Source organism: Perna viridis, chromosome 10, assembly GCF_037379345.1.
Source record: "Perna viridis isolate PV_CMFRI_1.1 ecotype Kerala chromosome 10, ASM3737934v1, whole genome shotgun sequence".
Lineage (NCBI taxonomy): Eukaryota > Metazoa > Mollusca > Bivalvia > Mytilida > Mytilidae > Perna > Perna viridis.
This window is the reverse complement of record NC_142454.1, coordinates 19,743,664-19,766,230: the sequence shown is the minus strand read 5'-3', so window position 1 is coordinate 19,766,230 and position 22,567 is coordinate 19,743,664. Positions and strand designations below refer to the sequence as shown.

Here is a 22,567-nt window from a genome sequence, read left to right as displayed (position 1 = left end):
TTTATCGGAATTTATCGAATATACCTTCACTTCCAGGACACTTAAGTTGCATTGAGTTGTTGAAAAGAAGTTACAGTCATGGAAAATAAATATGGTACAAAAAGAATTGGTAACACTTGGAAGAGCTTACAATGCAATCACACCTGCTCCTGTAAGTACATATTACATATGTTATTAATATCACAAACCTAAGAATAGTCTTTATATTCCCTTGATGAACATATAGAAATCACAACCTGCATGTCACCCCCTAATCGTATCTTTGTCAGTTCTTGTTTCTTCCGAGCGCAATACCTCCCTAATTGATCAATGGAATGTGGTGATATTTAGGAATCTCAGGCATAATATGTAGATGTACATTAAGTTTGTCTATTTTCTTCAGTAGCTCTAGAATGTTGTTAAGCCAACAGTACTCAATTGTAACAAAAATTGTACATGATTTTACAAGGGCTTTTAGCAACTCTGTTTCAATCCGGAATATTAGTATAATTGGGACCAAATGGCTGATTCAATTTTTATAAATCATGAAAAAAATGACATTTGATACGATGGCATTTGATACACTGCACCATCTGATCAAATTGATACAGGGAAGATATGTAAATGTGCAGAAAGGTCTGAAAAATTCCAAACGATGTTAGAACTGTCATATTTGCGAAGCACTAAGTCCAGCGCCCTAGACCATAACATTTGACAGTTCTTACATCGTTGGGAATTTTTCACACCCTTCTATAAGTTTACGTTATCTTCCCTGTATCAATTTGATCCGATGGAGCAGTGTAGTGAATAGAGTCGTCACATTCTGAGACGTTGTATAATATTGATTTGTTGTGACATGCATCATTAATCCTCTATCCTACATAATAACACCTAGATAAACCGTCCCGTACTACCATACATCGTGTACTAAGTTACAGCCCTAGATTAATTCTACAAGGAGGAATGACCCGGCCAGCGAAAGCTATATTTTTATATAACCTAGCTGGCCGAGTGGTCTAGGGCGCTGGACTATGAGCTGGCGGTTTTGCCATAGATGTCACAGCGGTACAAGTTCGAGTCTCGCGGAGGGAACGATTTGACTATTCTAACATCGGTGGGAATTTTTCAGACTATTTTACATATCGTCCCCCTATCAATTTGATCTGATGGAGCAGTGTCGCGAATAGGATCGTCACATTCTGAGACGTTGTATAATATTGATTTGTTGTGACATGCATCATTAATTTGATCCTCTATCCTACATAATAACATCTAAATGAGCTGTCTCGTACTACCATATATCGTGTACTTAGTTACAGCCCTAGATTAATCCTACGAGGAGGAATGACCCAGCCAGCGAAAGCTATATAGCCTAGTGGTCTATATATATATCAATGAAAGTCTTGTGTGACTGTGAGTGCAATGAGATAAGATTTAAAAATATTACAAAAGCAGCAAGTTTACAAAGTATTGCCATATCAGTTTAAACTTCCAAAGATTTGACGGATACACATTCCTTAGTTATTTGTTCTTAATATTGAGATCAAACTTTTGCTGGTAGACAGAATGTGGTTCTAACTTAAAGAGAAGGTATATAATTTCACAAGTGTTTCAAAGGCAGATGATGTCGATTCAACAAAATATACTAAATAAACAAAAGCAAATTTTGTTACATGACAACAAAACAAAACATCAATAAAAATCTTCTTGGTGATAACATGGCCTATTTCAACTCAATAACTGCAGTTAAGGATCAGGCTTAATTCAACGTGGATATTAAGTAAACTTTCAACTTTCTTTATATGTGGATTTTTAGTCATAACGTAACGTTGATTCAACGTCAGATTTCCACGTCATTTCAATTTTCATTTTAATACCATTTTTCAACGTTGTTTCCATGTTGAGAACTGACGTGATTTCAACACTGAATCCACGTGGCGTGCTCGCTCTGTTTTGGTTTTCGTCGGCATCGGTAATTTTGTTCGTTTCCATGCAATCACTGTAGTTGAAGTGAACTAAATTTCATTTGTCATCAAATTTTGGTATATAGCTTCTTGCTGCCTGAGGATGCTTGTTATTCGTAATTGGGTCACTGGCCTCTACCTTCTTATCACAAGGGACCGAGGGGATTAAATAAGTGTTTTAAATTAATATAAAAGGTTTATTTTTCTTTCAATTTCGACTTGTTTTAATAAAACTATGTTTTTAATATATTCAACAGGTTTTAAGTCTGTTTGGGCCTATAGAAGGGCCAACCCCGAAAAATCAGCTTTTAAATTTTTTATCTGATTTTGAAATATTTTTCATTGCTTTTCTCGTGAAAATCCACACCTGCATTTTCAGTTAGTTTTGAAATATGTCTCACCATGTTTTAGTTACAAGGGTTAAAAACTTCAGTTCTTTTTATGTACGGAATTTTTACCATTGTTTAACTTAATTGATTTTTTGTAAGTTGTTCTTTTTTCAAGGGCTTAAAGATGTATGCTAACAAATTCGCTTATCATATTTGCGAAACATTTCATTTTTATAAACATTGATGGCCATCTTGAGCAAATCAACCATGTTTAAATTTTGAAGGTGGGTCTATAGCTGATATTGTGATATTGGTTGTGATGTCAAACATTACTACTATACCAAATATGCTACTTTTATCATCAAACCCATCAATTATTTCTTTCATATTAGCTGGACAATACATTAACTAATTAGATTAAGTTCGTATCCTTCATATGTAAGTAGGGCAAGGTCAATAAACAGAACGTTATTCTATAGTAAGGATTTACACCAATGCATTTGGGTCATAAGAACTATATTTAGATCATTGTCTTCCAGTCCTTGAAACCTTGATAATGGTTGAATTTCATGACCAGTGAATAAGGAACAGTACCTACAATAAATGATACCAATTTAGGAACGATCAAAGACAATGTAAATTGTTACTTATTAGAAACGATCAAAGACATGATATTATATAACCTTACAAACAATATATATTGGTTTCTTATCAATTAAGTTGATGCAAATTCTTCTGTTTGACTACAAATTTAAATAAAGTCATTCTCAAAATGTATTAGAGTCGTTCGCAAAGATTTGATGGAATGACCGACAAACTGTAGTAATATCCTCTCTCGCAATCCGAGACTCTAAAATCACGTGACGATGAAGGCACCCATTTAGTCGATAGCAGTTTAAATGCGTTTTAAAAGTTTAACTTTTAGAATGTCATTTAACTATTTTGTTAGACATTTTCAGTTACAAAAAAAGTTACCTTTATTATTATGATTATAATTATTATTAAAGCGATGTTATCGAAGTATACTTACATCCTCTATATAATCATTCTATGGAGACAACGGTTGTGTCCTCTCCAGCACAAACACATATATCTGAAAGAGGATTCCGCACAATACAGACAAAGCATTTGTATAAGCCGTTGTCACTTTGTGTCGCATTGAAAATTGTTAAAGAAGGAGAATTTAGATCGCTTATGTTACTGTATTTGCTAGGATATTTATTGAATCTTTCGAGTCCATCAAAGTTGTGTGATTCGAAAATCTTGCTGATTTCATCAGTCATGTTCATAACCATGGCCTCACCGTTTTTGGTGAAAAGGACGAAGTTAATGTCAAATTTCACCTGAACATTACAGTCCACAATCACATTTACACTAACTGTCCTGGTAGTAACGTTAACTGACACTGGAAGGTAAAATAAGACAGCAAAATTAGTAACTCAATTGAAGACTTTGGTAAAAGTTCGACGACATCATCACGTGTGTAGCTTATCGAAATTTGAAAAATACATAACTGTAGTTGTTTCCTTTATACATCTAGGTCGACGCCACTACTGGTGGACCAAAGGTCACCGATGGTATTCAACAACCCAGTAGTCTGACTTGTCTGACTCTGAATTTCATTATACTTTGTTTATCATATTACCATAAACGCCGCTTTTAATACATAAGAAATATAGCAACATGTTTCATACACTATGTATTAATCTTGTGTACATATTTGACTGAATTGAAAGTTCGGCCCTCACTATTATTGGATTATTGATTCTGGGCAAATTGTACGACACTTCCATAATAAGTACATACATTCATCTAAAATCCTTACAAACACTGCATTGCCTAGACATGAGAGTGTTTTTTTTTCACATTGGTTCAATAATCATGGAAACATAACATGTGGGATAACATTGCTTCTGATGAAGCTACTAAATAATTATATATCAAAGCACTCACCAAAATACATTTTTACTTCTACTTTCTAAATCAAAACTTACAACTATCGCATCCAACCGTCACAGTAATCAGAAGGCTTTCATTTGATCCAGCAATATTTACTGCCACACATTTGTAATTTCCACTGTCCGTCTTTAATGACTGAACAATTTTAAGTGTTGGTTCATCTTTTGTTCCACCAGTATATCTATCATTCATCGAGGAATTCAATCTTGTCCCGTCTTTTATCCAATAAATATCAATGATAGGAAGTTCAGACTCTACTGAACAATTGAGCAAAACATTTTCATTCAAAAGTGCGTTAGCCTCAGTTTGAATTACCATAACAACAGGTGGTCCTTAATGAACACAATAATAATAAAAGTAATCAACATTCAGCTCAAAACCTAGATACTGGAAGATAGCATTGTAAAGACAAAGTTTTTTTTAAAATTTTCCAACCAAAATAAGAATAGGTAATTCTCCTAAAATTAATATCCTTTCATTGAAAAATCTTTTAAAAAAGGCCTTTTGCTTTTTTTTTTTTTATTTTTTTTTTTTTTTTTTATTTTTTTTTTTTATTTATTTTTTTTTTTCACATGATTGTTAACCACTTATTGATTAAAACACCTCGATATCATTGGTTTATTTAGGAAGTCAACTGAAATATTTGCACTTCCAGTTTATATGCAAATCTAGGGCTTCAACTCCGATAATTAATCTAAAGATATCTAATGGTTTCATTAGATTAATATTATTCATTTATTCATATGTGACATTTGAACACTTCATCTAGAGAATAAAAGGATAGGTGACAATTATATACACCTTCGTATTTTATCTTTTGTTATCTGATAATTAAATGACAAAGAACCTGAGGATAAGATGACACTCCCGTTATTTGCAATAACACATTCTAGACCACACAACCAGTTCTGTTGCGTTAGGTGATGTAGTGAGATTTTCCCGACTTTGCAAGATTTTTGTATTTTCTGTGGAAGCTGACTGCAGCGTCTAGAAATAATTTCGAACGTCTGACGCTGTTTTGGAGCTTAGTGTGTTGCATGTTGATGTCACACAACTGTAGAAAATTTGGTTGTTTTACAATTGGTGAACTTAAATTTTTCATCAATATAGCAATATATATATATATATATATATTAATAAATACTATAATCATTCTGTATGAAGCTAAACTTGTTCAGAATTTGCTATTGCATTGATGTTTATCTGAATTGCAAGGCGGTTGGATGTATTATTATCTTGTTTAACACGCAACAGTAGTGTAAAGAAGGTATATCAAAGAAGGCCCTCTACTTTACCTACCTAAGGGCCTACAACAAACAGTTCTGTTACAACATGGGTATGGGACTACAGTCTCTGTATCAGTGCAACCAACTTTACAACTTCCATTGTTAGTTGAGCAATCAGAATTGGCTATAATTTGTAACAAAATATGTAACTTGTATAATGAATGTTAGAATATACATGTATAGATACATAAATATTATATTTGGTAAATGATACTTTTCTTTATAAATGCACAGATGGATAGTGAGCAGACGTAGATTTATAATCCAAACTAACATTTAATAAAAAAAGATATATCAAAATGTAATACATATACACATTCACATTACAATATATATATTGTAATGTGAGTGTAATGACCTAAACTTAATACGATTTCAAGTTGAAGTAATCGTAAGCGAATCACAAATATAACAAAGCAGTCCGATTTTACCTTCAGTACAACATCGTGTTGTTCGATATATATTTCTAATCTTTTTTTTTTTTCGTTAAAAAAAATCAAAGATGACTTACCTTCAACACTACAATGTGGTCCCTTACAACCAAGATTACAAATACATTGATGATTCCCATTGTCGTCGATAATACATTTTCCACCGTTGCATTGCACATTTGTACATGGATTTACTAAACAGTATTATCCAGAAAGTTATACAAAATATTGTGCATATAAAAAACATCGAATACTTTAACAACTCAAATGCATTGTCAACTTCACAAAAGAAGTTTGTTTTAAAGTATTATAAAAGCCAAAACCAGTTCTGAAAGTACTCTTGGTCGTAAATGAAGACGTCACATTTGCAATCCAAATTATTACGTCATAATTGATAATTTATAAATTGCTATCATTCTGTAAATGCAATAATAGATTATCACCAACAACACAACTAAATTCCATGAATAAACCATGACAATATACATGTATACAGTCTTTAAGATATGAAATACAATGAAATCTGTCTAAATCAAACCCGTGTAGGACTCGAAAAATTGTTTTGCGTAGACAGATGTTTAGTTTACCAAAGTTCAAAGTACATTTTGATTTATAAATAGGGAGTTTTAATAATTATCACTGTAAGACAGGTTTTCTTGTTATTCAAACTCGGTTTATACAGATTTCACTGTTTATACTTTAAGAAGCTGTAACATAAGATTGTCTGCCGAGGAATGTGAGAAACAAATACACGTTATAATATTCCAGAATAAATGTATTATTCAAGCTAAAAAAATATCAATTTAATTAGAGAAGACGTTCTTCCCACAATTATATTAAGTCTTACTTTCACACTGTTTTCCTGACCATTCCCCTTTGCATACACATACAGGAAAGAACCGACGGCGCCACAAACGATATCCATACCTGTTACCATAGCCATATGTTCTATGCGAGGGCCTAACAAGTTTTCGTTTTCCCCCATTCTCACAAGTGAATTTGATACAGGCGTCTAAAAATACGTGTAGCAAAAGTGTAGTCAAATAACCCAAATTAGTATAACATTGATTTGATACTCTTCGTTATAAATTAAATGATTTTAAAAAGTGCTGAACATGAACAAATACACTCTCATGATCGAATGTTATTTTCGAAGAATATATTGATTGGACCAATTGAAAAGTAATTTATCATTCTTCTGATGGAGATAGATGCGACGTAATTAATTATATACTATGTTACAGTGTAGCCCTACGAGGACAAAAACTGATGCTTAAATTTGTACATGGGTTTTTTAAAAAGCGGAACCGACTTGGCTGATATTTGAAGGAATGAGAAATGATTTCTGAGAAAATAGGCTTAATGTCAAAGCATCATTTGGAAGTTAAAAAAAGAACTGAGTAATCAAATTATGTCTCGTATCAATAATCCTATAATAACATCTAGATGAACTGTCCTGTACTACCATACATCGTGTACTAAGTCACAACCCTAGACTAGTCATACGAGGAGGAATGACCCGGCCAGCGAAAGCTATAATCTAATATAGCCTAGCTGGTCAAGTGGTCTAGGGCGCTGGACTTTATGCTTGCGTAGTTGCCATTGGCGTCACAGCGGTACGAGTTCGAGTCACGCGGAGAGAGCGACCAAACATTTGCTTTGCAAATTTGACAGTTCTGAAATCGTTGGGAATTTTAAGACCTTTCTATGCTTACTTTATCTTCCCTGTATCAATTTGATCCGATGGAGCAGTTTAGTAAATAGAGTCGTCACATTCTGGGATTTTATATATATATATGTGTGTGTGTGTGTGTGTGTGTGTGTGTGTATGTGTGTGTTATACCATATTTTACAGTACGCCTAACCTCCGCTTTCATAATGATTGATTATTACAATATAAACAGGTGCCATGAATTACCATACCTCTCTGGTGGCATAAACTACCACAGTTTAAAATCGGTAAAATCAGTAGTGAGAATAAATACATTTTAAAAAAAGACATACCTCGTCTGCTCGGTGTTCTGGTCTCCGTCTCCTGTAAGGACAAACTGGCCACGACAACAAGTAATATGAATTTTAACATCTCAGGGATATATAAAGTAGAATCTAAGAACAGATTCAAAACCACTAGTAATCTGCAAGACAGTGAATTACATTATACCAATATAACAGTGTATGTATAGGTATCCATGTAACATAAGGCTTGCATTTTTTTTCACCTTCCCTATAAAATAAATCTAAAAACAAAAAATATTGAATGTGACATGTTTTCTATCTCTTTGATATAGTTTTTTTCTTAAAAATAAGTTCAGCTTTGAAAAGTTTTGAACTATTGTTTTATTGTTTCAATTAATATATTACAGTATCATACATAAGTTAAAATACCCTTTGTCATCCCCTATATACATTTCTTGGTTTGCAAATTTTCAATATAACACATTCAAAACTACTAAGGTTTTAATCATATTCTATGTCAAATTAAGCGTTTTTCACTATGATCTTATAACAATGGTATCTTCCGTGATATGGAAAAGAAAATATTCAACATTTGCATATTCTAGTCTCTTATTTGAATATTGAGAAGCATGTGGCGATAGATAGGGGGGTAATTTTACATAATTAATTCATCAAATCTTAAAAATCACTTTAATCAATAAACAATGTGTGTTTTCTATCAAAAGTTATGATTATGTCAATCAACTTTCTTTCGTTGTATAAAGACAAAACATAATTATTGTAGATGAACAGAGAAATCAGGATATGACCCTGGGAAAAGAAAACCATACAACGGCGACAGATTCTTTGAATTTATCTCATCATGGTTTAGGAACTTAATTAAGAGAATAGTATTACAATAACGTGGATATTTTCCATTGTACTGATTTAATCTGCTATCTCTTTCATTTTTATTAGTACCTTTATAAAGTTTAGCGCCTTAGGTAACCTCTAAGAGAAAACAAATCATAACGTCTATCAAATGATTCAGTAACTATAATATGAAGTGTAATTAAAATTCACAACTTCCCTTGGTGTTTATGTAATCAGAAATATAAGGATAAAAGAAACTGAGCTTCAAGTCTAATTTTTTTACTGGGAATTATTGTATTTTGGTAGAGATGTCAATCTCTTCTCTGGGGAATACATGCTTCTCCGATGAGGCTGTGTGTTCGCCAGTAATCGTTTTTCACTTTTTCGTGTTAGGTTGTTTTGTACAATGCACTGAGATTTTGTATTTTTTAAATATAAACTGACAGTGCGATTTTAGATCACAAAACTATAAATACCACATGAACAACTGTTTAGTTTCAAGTGAAATGATACCTTTTTGTCATATATGTATATGGATAAAAAATGATAATTCTATATTTGGATTTGAGGGACTGATGCGGAACAAACTTAAGGCTACAAATACACTTAATTAACCTGGAAGAAGCATTAATTGTTGGAATCTGTAAGGATCAGGCAAAATGGACAAATATTACATCCTGCTTAAAAAAAACAAACAAATTTGACAATGAGAGGACGTACTTTATATTATTTTGAAGACGAATTGATAATACGTTCGTTTTAAGAGATTAAAGTTGCACTAAATGATAGAGGAAAGTGAGTTATCACTCTTTGATAATGAAATTGGAATGCATTTCATATTGTTTATACCTCGAATAAAGGGCACTTTTAAAAAAAAGAAATGAATGCCGCTTATTCATATCAGATAACATTCCAAATAAGACTCCATTATTAGACTTGTGTGTTTTTACGAAGACCAAAGTGGATATATTGTTTTAGCTCTGTCCACCATTCCGTAACTAGAATTTTTTCTTATGAACTACTGCTCTGAGTATATGATATGGTATATGATATGAATCCTCAGCTAGTGGTCTGATACAGCATTAACCTATTTCGGTTTTGGACAACTACTTTCTGTTTACCGACTTTGGGAGGAATACCTTTTTGGGGAATCGGAGTATACTCAGTGAGTAGTAACTCAAAGATCTCTTGTTCTACATGATTTCAATACCCGATTCTTTCAGGTAATATCTAGAATAGTACACTACGTCCATACAATATCATATTTCAACTTATCTACCTACTCCCTTTCTCTTATTCCTTTTACGCTTCATGTAAAATATCGAGCAAAAATAATTGCATATTACCCTTTAAAGAATTAGAGATAAAAATAATTGCGATAGATATTTATGAGTTTTCAAATTCGGAAACGACTAATTCAAAAGTTAACATGCAGTATTTTTATCCACAAAATTTTTTTTTATATTGCTTGATTTTGTCCTTTTTTAATTCAAAATTTGAATAAAAGGTATATCAGTGATTATCAATTAATTGTTACTACCGATGACCCAAACAATTTTGATTCACTTCTTTCATGAAATGATTCTTGAAAACCTGTTTATTTTCACTTGAAAAACAAGAACATTTTACGCCGCTAACAAAAGGTGGCATGAGGTAAGCAGTCAATGTGATAATAATTTATTTATTTTCTAAGGGAATATGATGCCATTTAGGATACTAATTAAAGTGATGATAACATGACGATTTTTTATAAAGGTTTTTTTTCAGACATTTTTTAAGTACTCATTGGATTAGTTTTATATTTCATATGCCGGAGCTGGTATGCATTTTATTAATGTGAAAGATACATGGTAGTAATACAATCGGGTCAATGAATGACAATATTAATCGTGTCGCTCAAACTGGACATACGTGCTTATGAAATGTTATATATTGACTTAAACAAGCTCTTACATATTTTTATGTCACTTGAGTTCCATGATACTCATTTATATTTGACAGTTTTCACAAAGATTCCATATTCATGTTATTCTAATACGCTCTGGTGTCATACGGAAGTAATAGCCAATGTTGACCTTCCGCTATTGCATCATGGGAAATCGTTGTAATTTTGATTGACGTCATAGATGTTGCACGCTTATGTGTCCCAAATTTTCATTGAAAAGTGTGTCGAACAATGTAAATACGAAATCTCGGTTCTCTCTGTTTTAGTATTGTCAACCGTGGGCGCCATATTTAAACCAAATAATAGTAGTTATTTTACAGTGTATTTTATATGTAAAATGCAGTGTCGTAGAAAGTGTCTTGGATGGTTGGAGTGTAAATATTACAAATAATTTGAATTTTTTGAAGATCATTTTATAACAAATTATTTCATTTTCCATTTTCGAGAAACATCTAATTTTGTGTGCCCTTTTTGAACAGAAGCCTGGTGATACAAATTACTGTGTCGGATCAATATAGGAGAATATTTTGACACAAATTTACTTAGTCAAGCGTCCCGTACAATGATTTTCAGTAGACATTTTAGTCTTTGATAGCGGAATTTGAATAAACGGACTAGCATTTCATCATTATAATATTATCCATGTAATATTGAGTTCACACAGAATAAAGAATCATTGCTGTCTGTTAACTATAAAGGTTTTATATATAATTCGCATACAACTGCAGAGTAAGAATTGTGATAAGTATTTTTATCATCTAATTGTTTGGTGTGATATGAAATAAATTTATATACCGTAATCACCAGTGTCACCGCCTACCAATACGCTACCATTATTCTCGGGGGATATACTTTTGAATGAAGGTGAATATCGTATTTCATTACAATTATTCATAGATAACTGTTGACTTGTTGTTAATATATATCTACATACCCTCAGAGGCCGGCGGCACGAGGTTTAAATACTCAATAAATACATACATTTAAGAGGATGATAGAGCAGCTTGTTATCCCGAGAAAATCGTTGTCTCCCCGACGCGATTTCGTGTACATAGTTATTTAATCCAACTGTAGGTCTCTACAACACTGAATTACCAACAACTATAACAAGGAATAAAAACAACAACGATCAAGACATTTTTTGGCCGTTCCAACCTCAGTCACTTTTTAATTTGACAATACAGTTTGAAGTAGTTAGGTACAGATTCGTAGTAAATATGGCATCATAACTACGAAAATTAGTTATTGGCATGACAGTTGTGGATATTGATTCCTTCAAACACAAAACGGGTTGTGATTGAACTGGTATCTCATATTTACCGGAACCAAGCTTTTTACGAAAAAATATCACCCCTTGAGACATGTGATAGAGCAGAATATTACCCTCGTATTGATCCAATTAAAATTCTACAAATTGACATGAAGTACAATATTACAAACTTTATACTTTTAGCACTTTCTTAATTATTTAAATCAATTGAGACAAATTCAATTAACAAATTAACGACACAATAGACCGAAGGGCGTTACAGGACCACAAATAGAAAAACCGCTTGTAAAACGTTAGCCCTCCCTTTTTAGCGGCCGTTGGTCTGTCGAAGATACATAAGGTTGCTCTAAAATAGAGGAGTGGTAAATAGAGTTTAGAAACAAGCTCGACAAGGAGAAACCCCCTACAATATATCAAATTCCCTGGTATAACACATAAGGTTACTGTAGGATAGAGGAGTGGTGTAGATAGCTCAGAAGAACACACTTTACACGGAGAATCCCGCTACGATATATCTAATCCTCTTGTATAGTTAATGTGTTTAATATGCATCTTACAAACTTTTTTGTATTAACTCACGAATGTTGTTGTTGTTGCTAAAATCCATCCCAATACTTTGCTATTATAACGTGCATGTAAGTTGTTTCATGTATTCGTTAAAATTTATACATTATTTTTAAAGCACTGATAATGGCCGAAACTAACCGATCTTTAATTTTACTTAAAATGACCAGCAATATCTAAAGTTGCACAACCAATAAGAATCAGACTAATTATTTTCGTTTAAATTGGGCGACATAGACATGTTTGTATGGCAATATGAAACACAACACATTATCTAATTATACAAAGTCAAACACTGACGATATATTGAAATTCATAAATGTGACAAAATATACAAGCCCCGTGCAAGTCTGAGTGTTAAAAGAATACGACCACAGCAGCGCTAAGCTTGTCGTAAAAGGCACTTAATAGTGCTCAGAATCCTAGCCTGGGACTAGGGCGCTCTGCCCACCTTGAATAAAAATATTTTATAATTTTAATGTTAAACAAACAAATGTCGCACAAACATTTGAAGGTAATTAAGCTTAAAAAAGGGCATTTTCTTACACCATTATATGTGGATTATGTATGGAATGTTCAGTATTTCGCAAGCTATTAAAAGACTTTTATATAAAAAGGGAGATGATGTGGTATGATTGACAATAAGACTGTTATCCACCAAATACCATGCAACAACAAGTCACCCTACAGTCTTTATGAATTTCTTGTAAATGTAAATGTAAAATAACACTTTTAATCTTTCAAATTTCAAAAGGTAAATGGGGTAACACGAACTCTTTGTCTTGTATCATCTGCTTTTCTAGAAACACTGTTCATGAAAAATATAGTCCCAGGTAGACGAAAGTGGAAAGGAAAACTATGACACATTGAACAAATGGGTTCTCATGGTGCAAATGGATACACCGTAACGATCCATGTTGACGACCATATAACTTCTGTACTTATGACTTCAATCTGTTAACAACACAAAACCGTTCGAAAATATTATCAGGATGGTAGTAAAGGTAAAGCGTTCTTTTCTTGATTTATATAAAAAATGATATCTTTAAATTATTTCAAAAGAATTTTGTAAAAAGCCTCCTTCAATTGGAGATAATTGGCGGGAAAGTTCTTTCAAAGAAAGATAATTGGCTCAAAATTGTTCTGTAGATATGTAGTTTGAATTTCATTCTTCCTTTTTTACAAGACAAAGAGTTCGTGTTACCCCATTTACCTTTTGAAATTTGAAAGATTAAAAGTGTTATTTTACATTTACATTTACAAGAAATTCATAAAGACTGTAGGGTGACTTGTTGTTGCATGGTATTTGGTGGATAACAGTCTTATTGTCAATCATACCACATCATCTCCCTTTTTATATAAAAGTCTTTTAATAGCTTGCGATATACTGAACATTCCATACATAATCCACATATAATGGTGTAAGAAAATGCTCTTTTTTAAGCTTAATTACCTTCAAATGTTTGTGCGACATTTGTTTGTTTAACATTAAAATTATAAAATATTTTTATTCAAGGTATTATTTAAGAAACTCTGGAAAAAATTATCTGCATCAATAATAGTTCTAGAACGGCAGTTGTGAGTTGTCAAGCATCATTTGATTTCATTTCTTATAAAGAGTAAGTTGAAAGAAAATCAATTAACACTCCATTCACTCAATCCATAATTAAAATGCCAATTTGTACACATTTGAATGTGGATAGTTTTTATTTCTATGTACATGTGTTCTTTTGGTGAAACAAAAGGCAGTGCAATGGTCGACGAACCTGGCAATCCTTAAAGACTTTCACGCTTAGCTGAGGTTACTTTGATCGAGACACCCAATCTTCCAAACCCCACATGTCACAAAACCAGATGTTAGAACAATCAAAATCCATGAACCAGTGCCAATCTTCCAAACCCCACATGTCATAGAACCAGATGTTAGAACAGTCAAAATCCATGAACCAGTGCCAATCTTCCAAACCCCACATGTCATAGAACCAGATGTTAGAACAGTCAAAATCCATGAACCAGTGCCAATCTTCCAAACCCCACATGTCATGGAACCAGATATAAAACAATCAAAATCCATGAACCAGTGCCATACAAAAATCCTATGAAGGAGTTAAAATCAGATAATAGTCAAGATCTTCTGCAAGTGCTTGTGTAAATACACTAGATGTTTTGAAGGGCAAATCAGATTTGTAGTGCTTAGTAATTCACAGGTTCGACTTCCTGTTTAGTACTTTATATATTTGCATTCTTGTCGGCATCGATAACTTTTTCGTTTCCATGCAATTACTGTAGTTGTAGTGAACTAAATGTCATCAGATCTTGATATATTGTTACTTTCTGCTTATTAATCATTATTGGTTCATTGGCCCGTCCTCCACAACAGGGATCAAAAGGGGTTAAATAAGTGTTTTCTTAAACTTTGTTTACAGTAGAAGGTTTATTTTTCTTTCAATTTCAACAGCTCTTTTTTTGTAATATAATAATGTTTTAAAGATATTTGATAGATTTTAAGTCTGTAGGGGGCTATAGTGGGGACAACCCCTTTAAAACAGACTTTAATTTTTTGGTCTGATTTTTTTAAATTGTTTTTATTGATTTCCTCATGGAAATCCATACCAGAATTTTCTGTTAGTTTTGAAATAACCCTCACCATTTTTAGTTATATGGGTTAAAATCATCAGTTCTTTATAAATATGTGGTTTTTGTACCTTTGTTCATCTTATTTGATTTTGTTTTTGTTTTTGTTTTTTTTCTTTTTTTTTGTTTTTTTTTTTTTTTTTGTAATTTGTTCTGTTTGTCAAGGGTGTAAAGACGTATTCAAACAAATTTACGTTTCATATTTTTGAGATATTTCATTTTTATAAAGAGCAATCTTGAAAAAGTCAGCCATTTTGAATTCTCAGGGTGGGTCTATAGCTTATATCGCTTGTGGTTTCCATTATGTCAAAATATGATGATTATATCATCAAACTACTTCACATTTTAGCTGGACAATAAATAGACTATTTATATTAAGGTGTTATGACAATGTATTTGGGTGATAAGAACTATATTTAGGTACTTGTCTTCTAGCCTTTTAGATCTTGATGGTGGTTGCATTTGACATCTAATGAAGAAGGTAGAAAACCTACAATAAAATGAAAACATTTTTGAAACGATCGAAGACTTGTAAATTGATACTTGTTAGAAACGACCAAAGACATGAAACGCGTTTGCAGTAATACAAAAATAACATGAAATTATTATATGACCTTTAGGACCATGTTTATTGGTTTCTTATCAATTTGATACATATTCTTATGTTTGACTTAAGATACGGATTAAATCATTGTCAAAATGTATTAGTCTCGTTAAGCAAAAAAGTAATGAAATGACCGACAAAACATTTTAATATCACCTCTTGCAATTAAGCTAAGATTCCAAAATCACGTGATATATATTACTGCAAATATACATATTTAATGATTTGAATGATTTTGAAGATTTTTGCGTTAACTTGACGAGGAAGGAAACTATGTAATCAATAGAAGTTCAAAAGTGTGTTGAAAGTTTAACTGTCTTGGGAGAACTTCAAATTTTCATTTATCATGCAGACACTTGTATTATTATGAGTATAATTATCCTTAAACCGACATCGAAGTATACTTACATCCTCTATATAATCCTTCTATGCAGATTGTGTCCAAACTAAAGCAAGCACATAGGTCATTTACTGCAGCAGCCATTGTTACGACACAGACACCACATGTGCATAAGCCGTTGTTACTTGGTGCCGCATTAAAAATTGTTAAAGAAGAATTAAGATCGTTTATATCACTGTATTTGCTAGGATATTTATTATATCTTTTGAGTCCAAAGTCTTCGAAAATGTTACTGACTTCATCGGTCATATTGAAAACCACGATCCACGAGTTCATGATGACGACCATAAAATTTCAGTAGTGATGACTTCAATCTTGTAGCAACATAACCCTGTTCCAGAAGCCTATTTGTTAGAGTTCTGGCGCGATATAAAAAGTCTGGGTAGTTTCGGCAATCACCGGCATAACGTATGAGTTGTGATATGAACACTCCAAACGCAGGTGCTGAAGCGATGTTGCCACAGATGAAAGGAAATTTGACAATTTTGAATGAAAAGTCATTACGTTTGTCGTAAAGTTTGGTCAATAGTTTTCCTTTACCATCGATTTTTAAGTGCATGTCAAGATATGAGGCCGACTTCACAGTTTCTGTAGTATCTCAAGTTCTTTGCGATGTATCAAATCCCCGAAATTAGGATTGTTTAAAGATAATGCGTCATCTATATAGCGGAAACTGAGTTTAAATGATCTAGCTAAACGATATTCTTTCTTTCCGATTAGATCAGCTATAAAGTCAGCCTCATTAAAGTAAAGGAAAAGGTCAGCAAGTAAAGGAGCACAATTTGTTCCCATTGGAATGCCGACCGTTTGTTGAGAAACACGTCCACCACACTGGACAAATATGTTGTCGATAAAAAAAATTCCAGCATTTTGTAAATATCTTCCTCTGTATATTTGGAAGATGATTTGGAAATATTTCTTACAAAGTATGAGGAATTTCTACCAAGAACTATATATATTTGTATTTAGGTGTACCATCTTTTTTGGAAAAAACAATGATGTATAATGTTTTAAGTCGGGATTTTAACTGAGTATGGGGAATAGAAGTATACAGTGTTGAAAAATCATAGGTTTTAATGCTATTATATTCAGATAATTGTCTCCAAGAGATTTTTCGAATTTTTCAGTGGAATTAATACCACTACGGGAGTAACAAGTATTGTGGTAGGACTGCAGACCCTCTTTGACAGTTGTGAGTATAGAAGTTAAAAGATTTGAAAGAGGTTTGGTGGTACATTTTGCAGATTCAGCTGTGAAACGTTTTTGGTATGGAATCTTGTGGAGTTTAGGAATCCAGTACATAGACGGTAAATCACAATCATCGAAGTTGGTAAAGAGACCAAAAGAGGATAGCACAGACTTATGGTTGTCCACAATCTCTTTTTTAGAGAATGTGGTAGCAGTACAGGTCTTATCATTGCTGTTATTTTCTACGTCTACCTCTGATAATAAACATGGGATGTAAAACGGTTTGCAAACAAAAACAATGTTGTTTTAGGCTTTGTCTGCTGGTACGACAACATATTTGTCATGTATAGTAGGCAATGTTTTTGCTACATCTGGTACTTTGAAAACCGATGTATCATTCGCACTCATTGATCTACTTTAAACTTTCGCTCGTTTCCAAATTAAAGACCTCACGGCCTTTAACAAATCTGACAGAGAATCAATGTCTTCTTGTTCTCGTTTTATCCATTTTCTTGCATAGTCCTCAACGGCATCTATAAGAACTTTAAAGTTATATTCCAATTTATGGAACGTGGTTCACGATACTTGGGACCTTTAGAAATGATACTACGCAGAGATTTGTTTTCGATGATGGTTAAATCTCCTGTAACGACGTGACCAGAAGGACGCGTTTTTTAAACAAAAGTTAAAATTACCTTAAACTCTGAGTCTTCATTTTGTTGATTGCACATTGTGAAATTGTGATTGATTTGGGTTCCTTATTCGATAGTTTTTTTTATTGAGTTCTTCTTGTATACTATTCATTTTTGTTTTATTTAAATTTTCCTAAATATTTGTTTCTAATGCTGCCGATGAGAGGTTATTCCTTGAAACACATGTACGGCATATCGAAATTTGGAATATATATTATTGAAATTTGTGTAAACTGCCTGATGTTCAAAATTATATTTCATTTACAACATTAATTGTCTTTTATACTTTTTAAATGTCGTTTTTAATGTAAAAGAAATCCATTTATGATATAGCAACATGTTTCCTTCATTAGGAGTTCATCTTGTATACCCCACTCAAAGGAATGTTCGGGTGTGATTATCATTAGAATATTTATTGCGCAAGACTTCTGGAATACGAATTTACTCTTGATGTTGTGATATCAATATCAGTAGTACATGCATTCATTAAAAAAGCTTACAAACATTGCATTACCAAGACATGATAATCGGGTTTTTTATATTAGTTTCCATAATCATTGAAACATGACATACAGGTATTTGGGATTAAACTATTTCGGATCATGCCTCCAATTGAATATATATCTAAGCGTTTGTACAAATGTATTTTTACTTCTACCTTCTAAATCAAAACTTACAACTATCGCATCCAACCGTCACAGAAATGGGAAGGCTTTCATTTGTTCCAGCGGTTTTTACTGCCACACATTTGTATTTCCACTGTCCGTCTTTAATGATTGAACAATTTTAAGTGTTGGTTCATCTTTTGAACCACCAATATATCTATCATTCATCGAGGAATTCACTTTTTTCCCCGTCTTTTATCCAATAAATATCAATGATAGGAAGTTCAGACTCTACTGAACAATGAAGCAAAAGTGCGTTAGCCTCAGTTTGAATAACCATAACAACAGGTGGTCCTTAAAGAATCATAATAATAATTAAAGCTTGGTTTGCTCAGAGTTTGCTATTGCATTGAACTCATGATGTTGATCTGAATTGCAAGGTGATAGGATGTATTGTCATCTTGTTTAAAAAGCAACAGTGGTGTAAAGAAAAGGGATATCAACGAATGCCCTCTTCTTTACCTAACAAAGGGCTTACAACAAACATTTATGTTACAACACGGGTGTGGGACTACAGTCTTTATATCAGTGCAACCAATTTTGCAACTTCCGCTGTTTTATGAACAATCCGAATTGTCTACAATTTGTAATAAAACATGTTGCTAGTATGATACAATTTAGAATATACATGTATAGATACATAAATATTATATTTTGTAAATAATAAAATCTATTCTTTTATAAATTTACATGTGGATAGTGAACAGACTTAGATTTATAGATCAGAACTAACATTCAATAGAAAAAGCTATATAAAAATATGATAATTCTGTGAAGTAAATACCTATAGCACATGTAATGTAATGAAATGACCTAAACGTAATACGACTTCAAACTGAAGTAATTATAAGGAAAGGAAAGGAAATAAAACAAAACAGTCTTATTTTCTTCAGTATAACATCGTGTTGTACGATATATATTTCTCGTCTCTTGTTTTGTTTTTTCGTTAATGACAAAAATAGAGATGACTTACCTTCATCATTACATTGTGGTCCCTTACAACCAGGATCACAAATACACTGATGATTTCCGTTGTCATCGATTGTAAACTTTCCACCGTTGCATTGTACATTTTTATATGGACTTACTAAAACACCAAGTAGTATACATTTACAAAAACAAAATATTTTAAATACCACAGAATCGAATACCATAATGATTCAAATGTTTTGTCAACTTCACAATAGAACTTTTTTTTGTATAACTAAAGCCTAAAGGGAGTAAGCAATACCTGAACCTATGTCTAAGCATATACTTTAGTGGATCAATGTTTGTTTAAATACATTTGGTAAGCAAATGACAAGGGAGAATCATCATACCTTCCAAAAAAGTTCTTACGTAAATTATGACGTCACAATTCATTCCAAGTTATAACGTCATGATGACAACTTATTTCTTGTTAGAATTTGGTAAATAGAACTCATGAAGTGCAAAAATGTTCGGTTTAGACAGGTGTTAGATTTACCAAGGTTCAAAGTTCGTTTTGAATTGTGATGAATATAAAGGACTTTTTAAATTATCGGGTTAAAGAGTAATGAAGGGAACCAAAATTCTAGCGGAAATCAAAATAATGTAATCCAGGAACAAAGACCAGACATGAAAAACTGACAAATACAACAAAGAACATAAAGTAACTAAAATAATATATACAAAGTAACAAAAGTAAATGAGCAACTCGAACTCAAGACAGGTTTCCAGGTTATTCAGACTTCGTTTTATACAGGTTTCACTGTTAATGCTAATAGGAACAAAGCAAGCTGTAAGATAAGATTGATTGCCGAGAAATGTTAGAAACGTGTACAAAGTATAATATTTCAAAATAAATGTAATATCAAAGCTATAAGAATTATCAATTAAAATATAAAAAAAAACGTTTATTACGTTAATTTTATATGAGAAACGAGTGAGCAAGTTATGGTTTGAAAATCACATTTATATTAAGTCTTACTTTCACAGTGGTTTCCTGTCCATTCACCTATGCATACACATACTGAAAAGAATCGAGGGCGCCACAAACGATATCCATATCTGTTACTACAGCCATATGTTCTATGCGAGTGTCGAACACATTTATGTTGTCCCCCATTCTCACAAGTGAAATTTATACAAACGTCAGAAATGAAGAAAGCGTTAAATGATGTCATTTAGAACTATATGGATGCTCTTTGCATTAAATGCTCGAAAAAGTTGCTACACATGAGCTAGTGCCACTCACGATCCAATGTAATTTTCGAAAGATATATTGATTAGACTAATTGAAAAGTGATTTATCAACTTTCTGACGGAGAAAGGCTTGTTGTTATTCATTATTTACAAAGATACAGTGTTGTACTACGAGGACACTACATAAACTTTGCACTAATACTGCAATTTGGATATAAGTAAAAAAAAAAGCGGCACCAACCAGCCTAATATTTGAAACAATGTCGAAATGACTTATAGCTTAAAGAATATCTGAGTGTCAAAGCGTCTTCTAGAAGTTAAAAAAAGAACTACATTACATTCTAAACAATCAAATTATGGGTCGGATCAGATCTTCTATACAGATAAATGGTCAAATTCCTTACTAACTAGGTTTATAGTACTCCACGGAAAACAAATCAATTGGAATATAGACCTTGTTGAACGACATGAAAAATTGTTAATATATTACAAAAAGAAATTGGAAAGTAAAAGCCTTTTGTCTTTTCTGAAGTGTTTCATTTGAAATGAATGCATATAATACAGTATTTTTTTTATTTACTGAAGTGAAGGGAAATAAAAAAAAATACCAAACTAATAAACTCTAGACAAAAGTTAAATGGAATATTCCAAAAGGAAAGCCCGTAATGAGGCCATTATCAATGTAAAAAAACGGAAATATGAAAACCATAGTCTTAACTTGGCACAAACATTTACAGTGAAGCCGGGTTATACCATGTTTGACAGCGTGCAAAATCTTCTGCCTCCATAACGGTTAATTATTCCCGGTATATTACAGTATAAACGGGCAGAACAAACTACCACCGGTAAAAATCGATAAAATCACTACTCAAAATAAATAAATTTGAAAAAAAGTACAAACCTCGTCTGCTTGATCTTCTGGTCTCTGTCTCCTGCAAAACAAGAATCGATACGACAACAGGTAATATGAATCTTATCAACATGGCGATATACAAAGTAGACTATTATAAAAGATTCAAATCACTTGAAATCTGCAAGACAATGAAATAAACCACGCCTATATAACAGTTTATTTATAGATATACATGCACATAAGGTTTGTGTTTGTTTTGAAACCTTTCCTATAAACAAAATGTATAAATAAAAATTGGGTGTGACATATTTTCTATCTCTTTGATATATTTTTAATTTTTGAAGTATAGGTTTTCCTTTGAAATGTTTTGAATCATTACTTCAATATATTACTGTATCATACATCAGTTAAAATGTCCTTTGTCTTCTCTAATATTTTTTTTTCAAACAAGAGTCTTACCATTCAATGTCTTTAGATCAAACACATGTAAAGCTACTTATGTATTAATCATACTCTACATCAAATCAAGCGCTTATAACATTCAGATTGTTTATCAAACTCCAAAGCAGCTCCAGTTTCGTACCATTGACGTTCCTCCACTATTCTGGAATGGCAAAAGTAGTGCAGGCATGGAAGAGACCAATGCTCTGGAGTTGGAGTGTTTATGATACAGAAAACAAAATATTATCCATTTGAATATTCTATATTTAGAAGCATGAGACTAAACAAAAGAAGGTGATTTTACATAATTAATTTATTAAATATTAAAAACTTTAATCAAAACACAATGTTGTTTTCTATCATTATTAATAATTATATAAATGCATTGTCTA

The 22,567-nt window shown here is 32.3% G+C and overlaps 1 protein-coding gene across 1 annotated transcript; it reads right to left on the bottom strand.

The window, feature by feature from the left end:
- Positions 1-2,452: 2,452 nt before the first annotated feature.
- LOC148604860 (uncharacterized) lies at positions 2,453-21,995 on the bottom strand. The gene is made up of 12 exons (XM_088549789.1): positions 20,667-21,995; positions 19,692-19,805; positions 18,731-19,012; positions 16,182-16,297; positions 15,594-15,659; positions 7,953-8,083; positions 6,796-6,960; positions 6,029-6,142; positions 5,531-5,641; positions 4,267-4,563; positions 3,303-3,677; positions 2,453-2,866 (listed from the first exon to the last, which is right to left on the bottom strand). Coding segments are annotated over exons 4-11 (1,248 nt in total). The 5' UTR covers positions 16,184-16,297; positions 18,731-19,012; positions 19,692-19,805; positions 20,667-21,995; the 3' UTR covers positions 2,453-2,866; positions 3,303-3,315.
- Between the last annotated feature and the right edge of the window lie 572 nt (positions 21,996-22,567).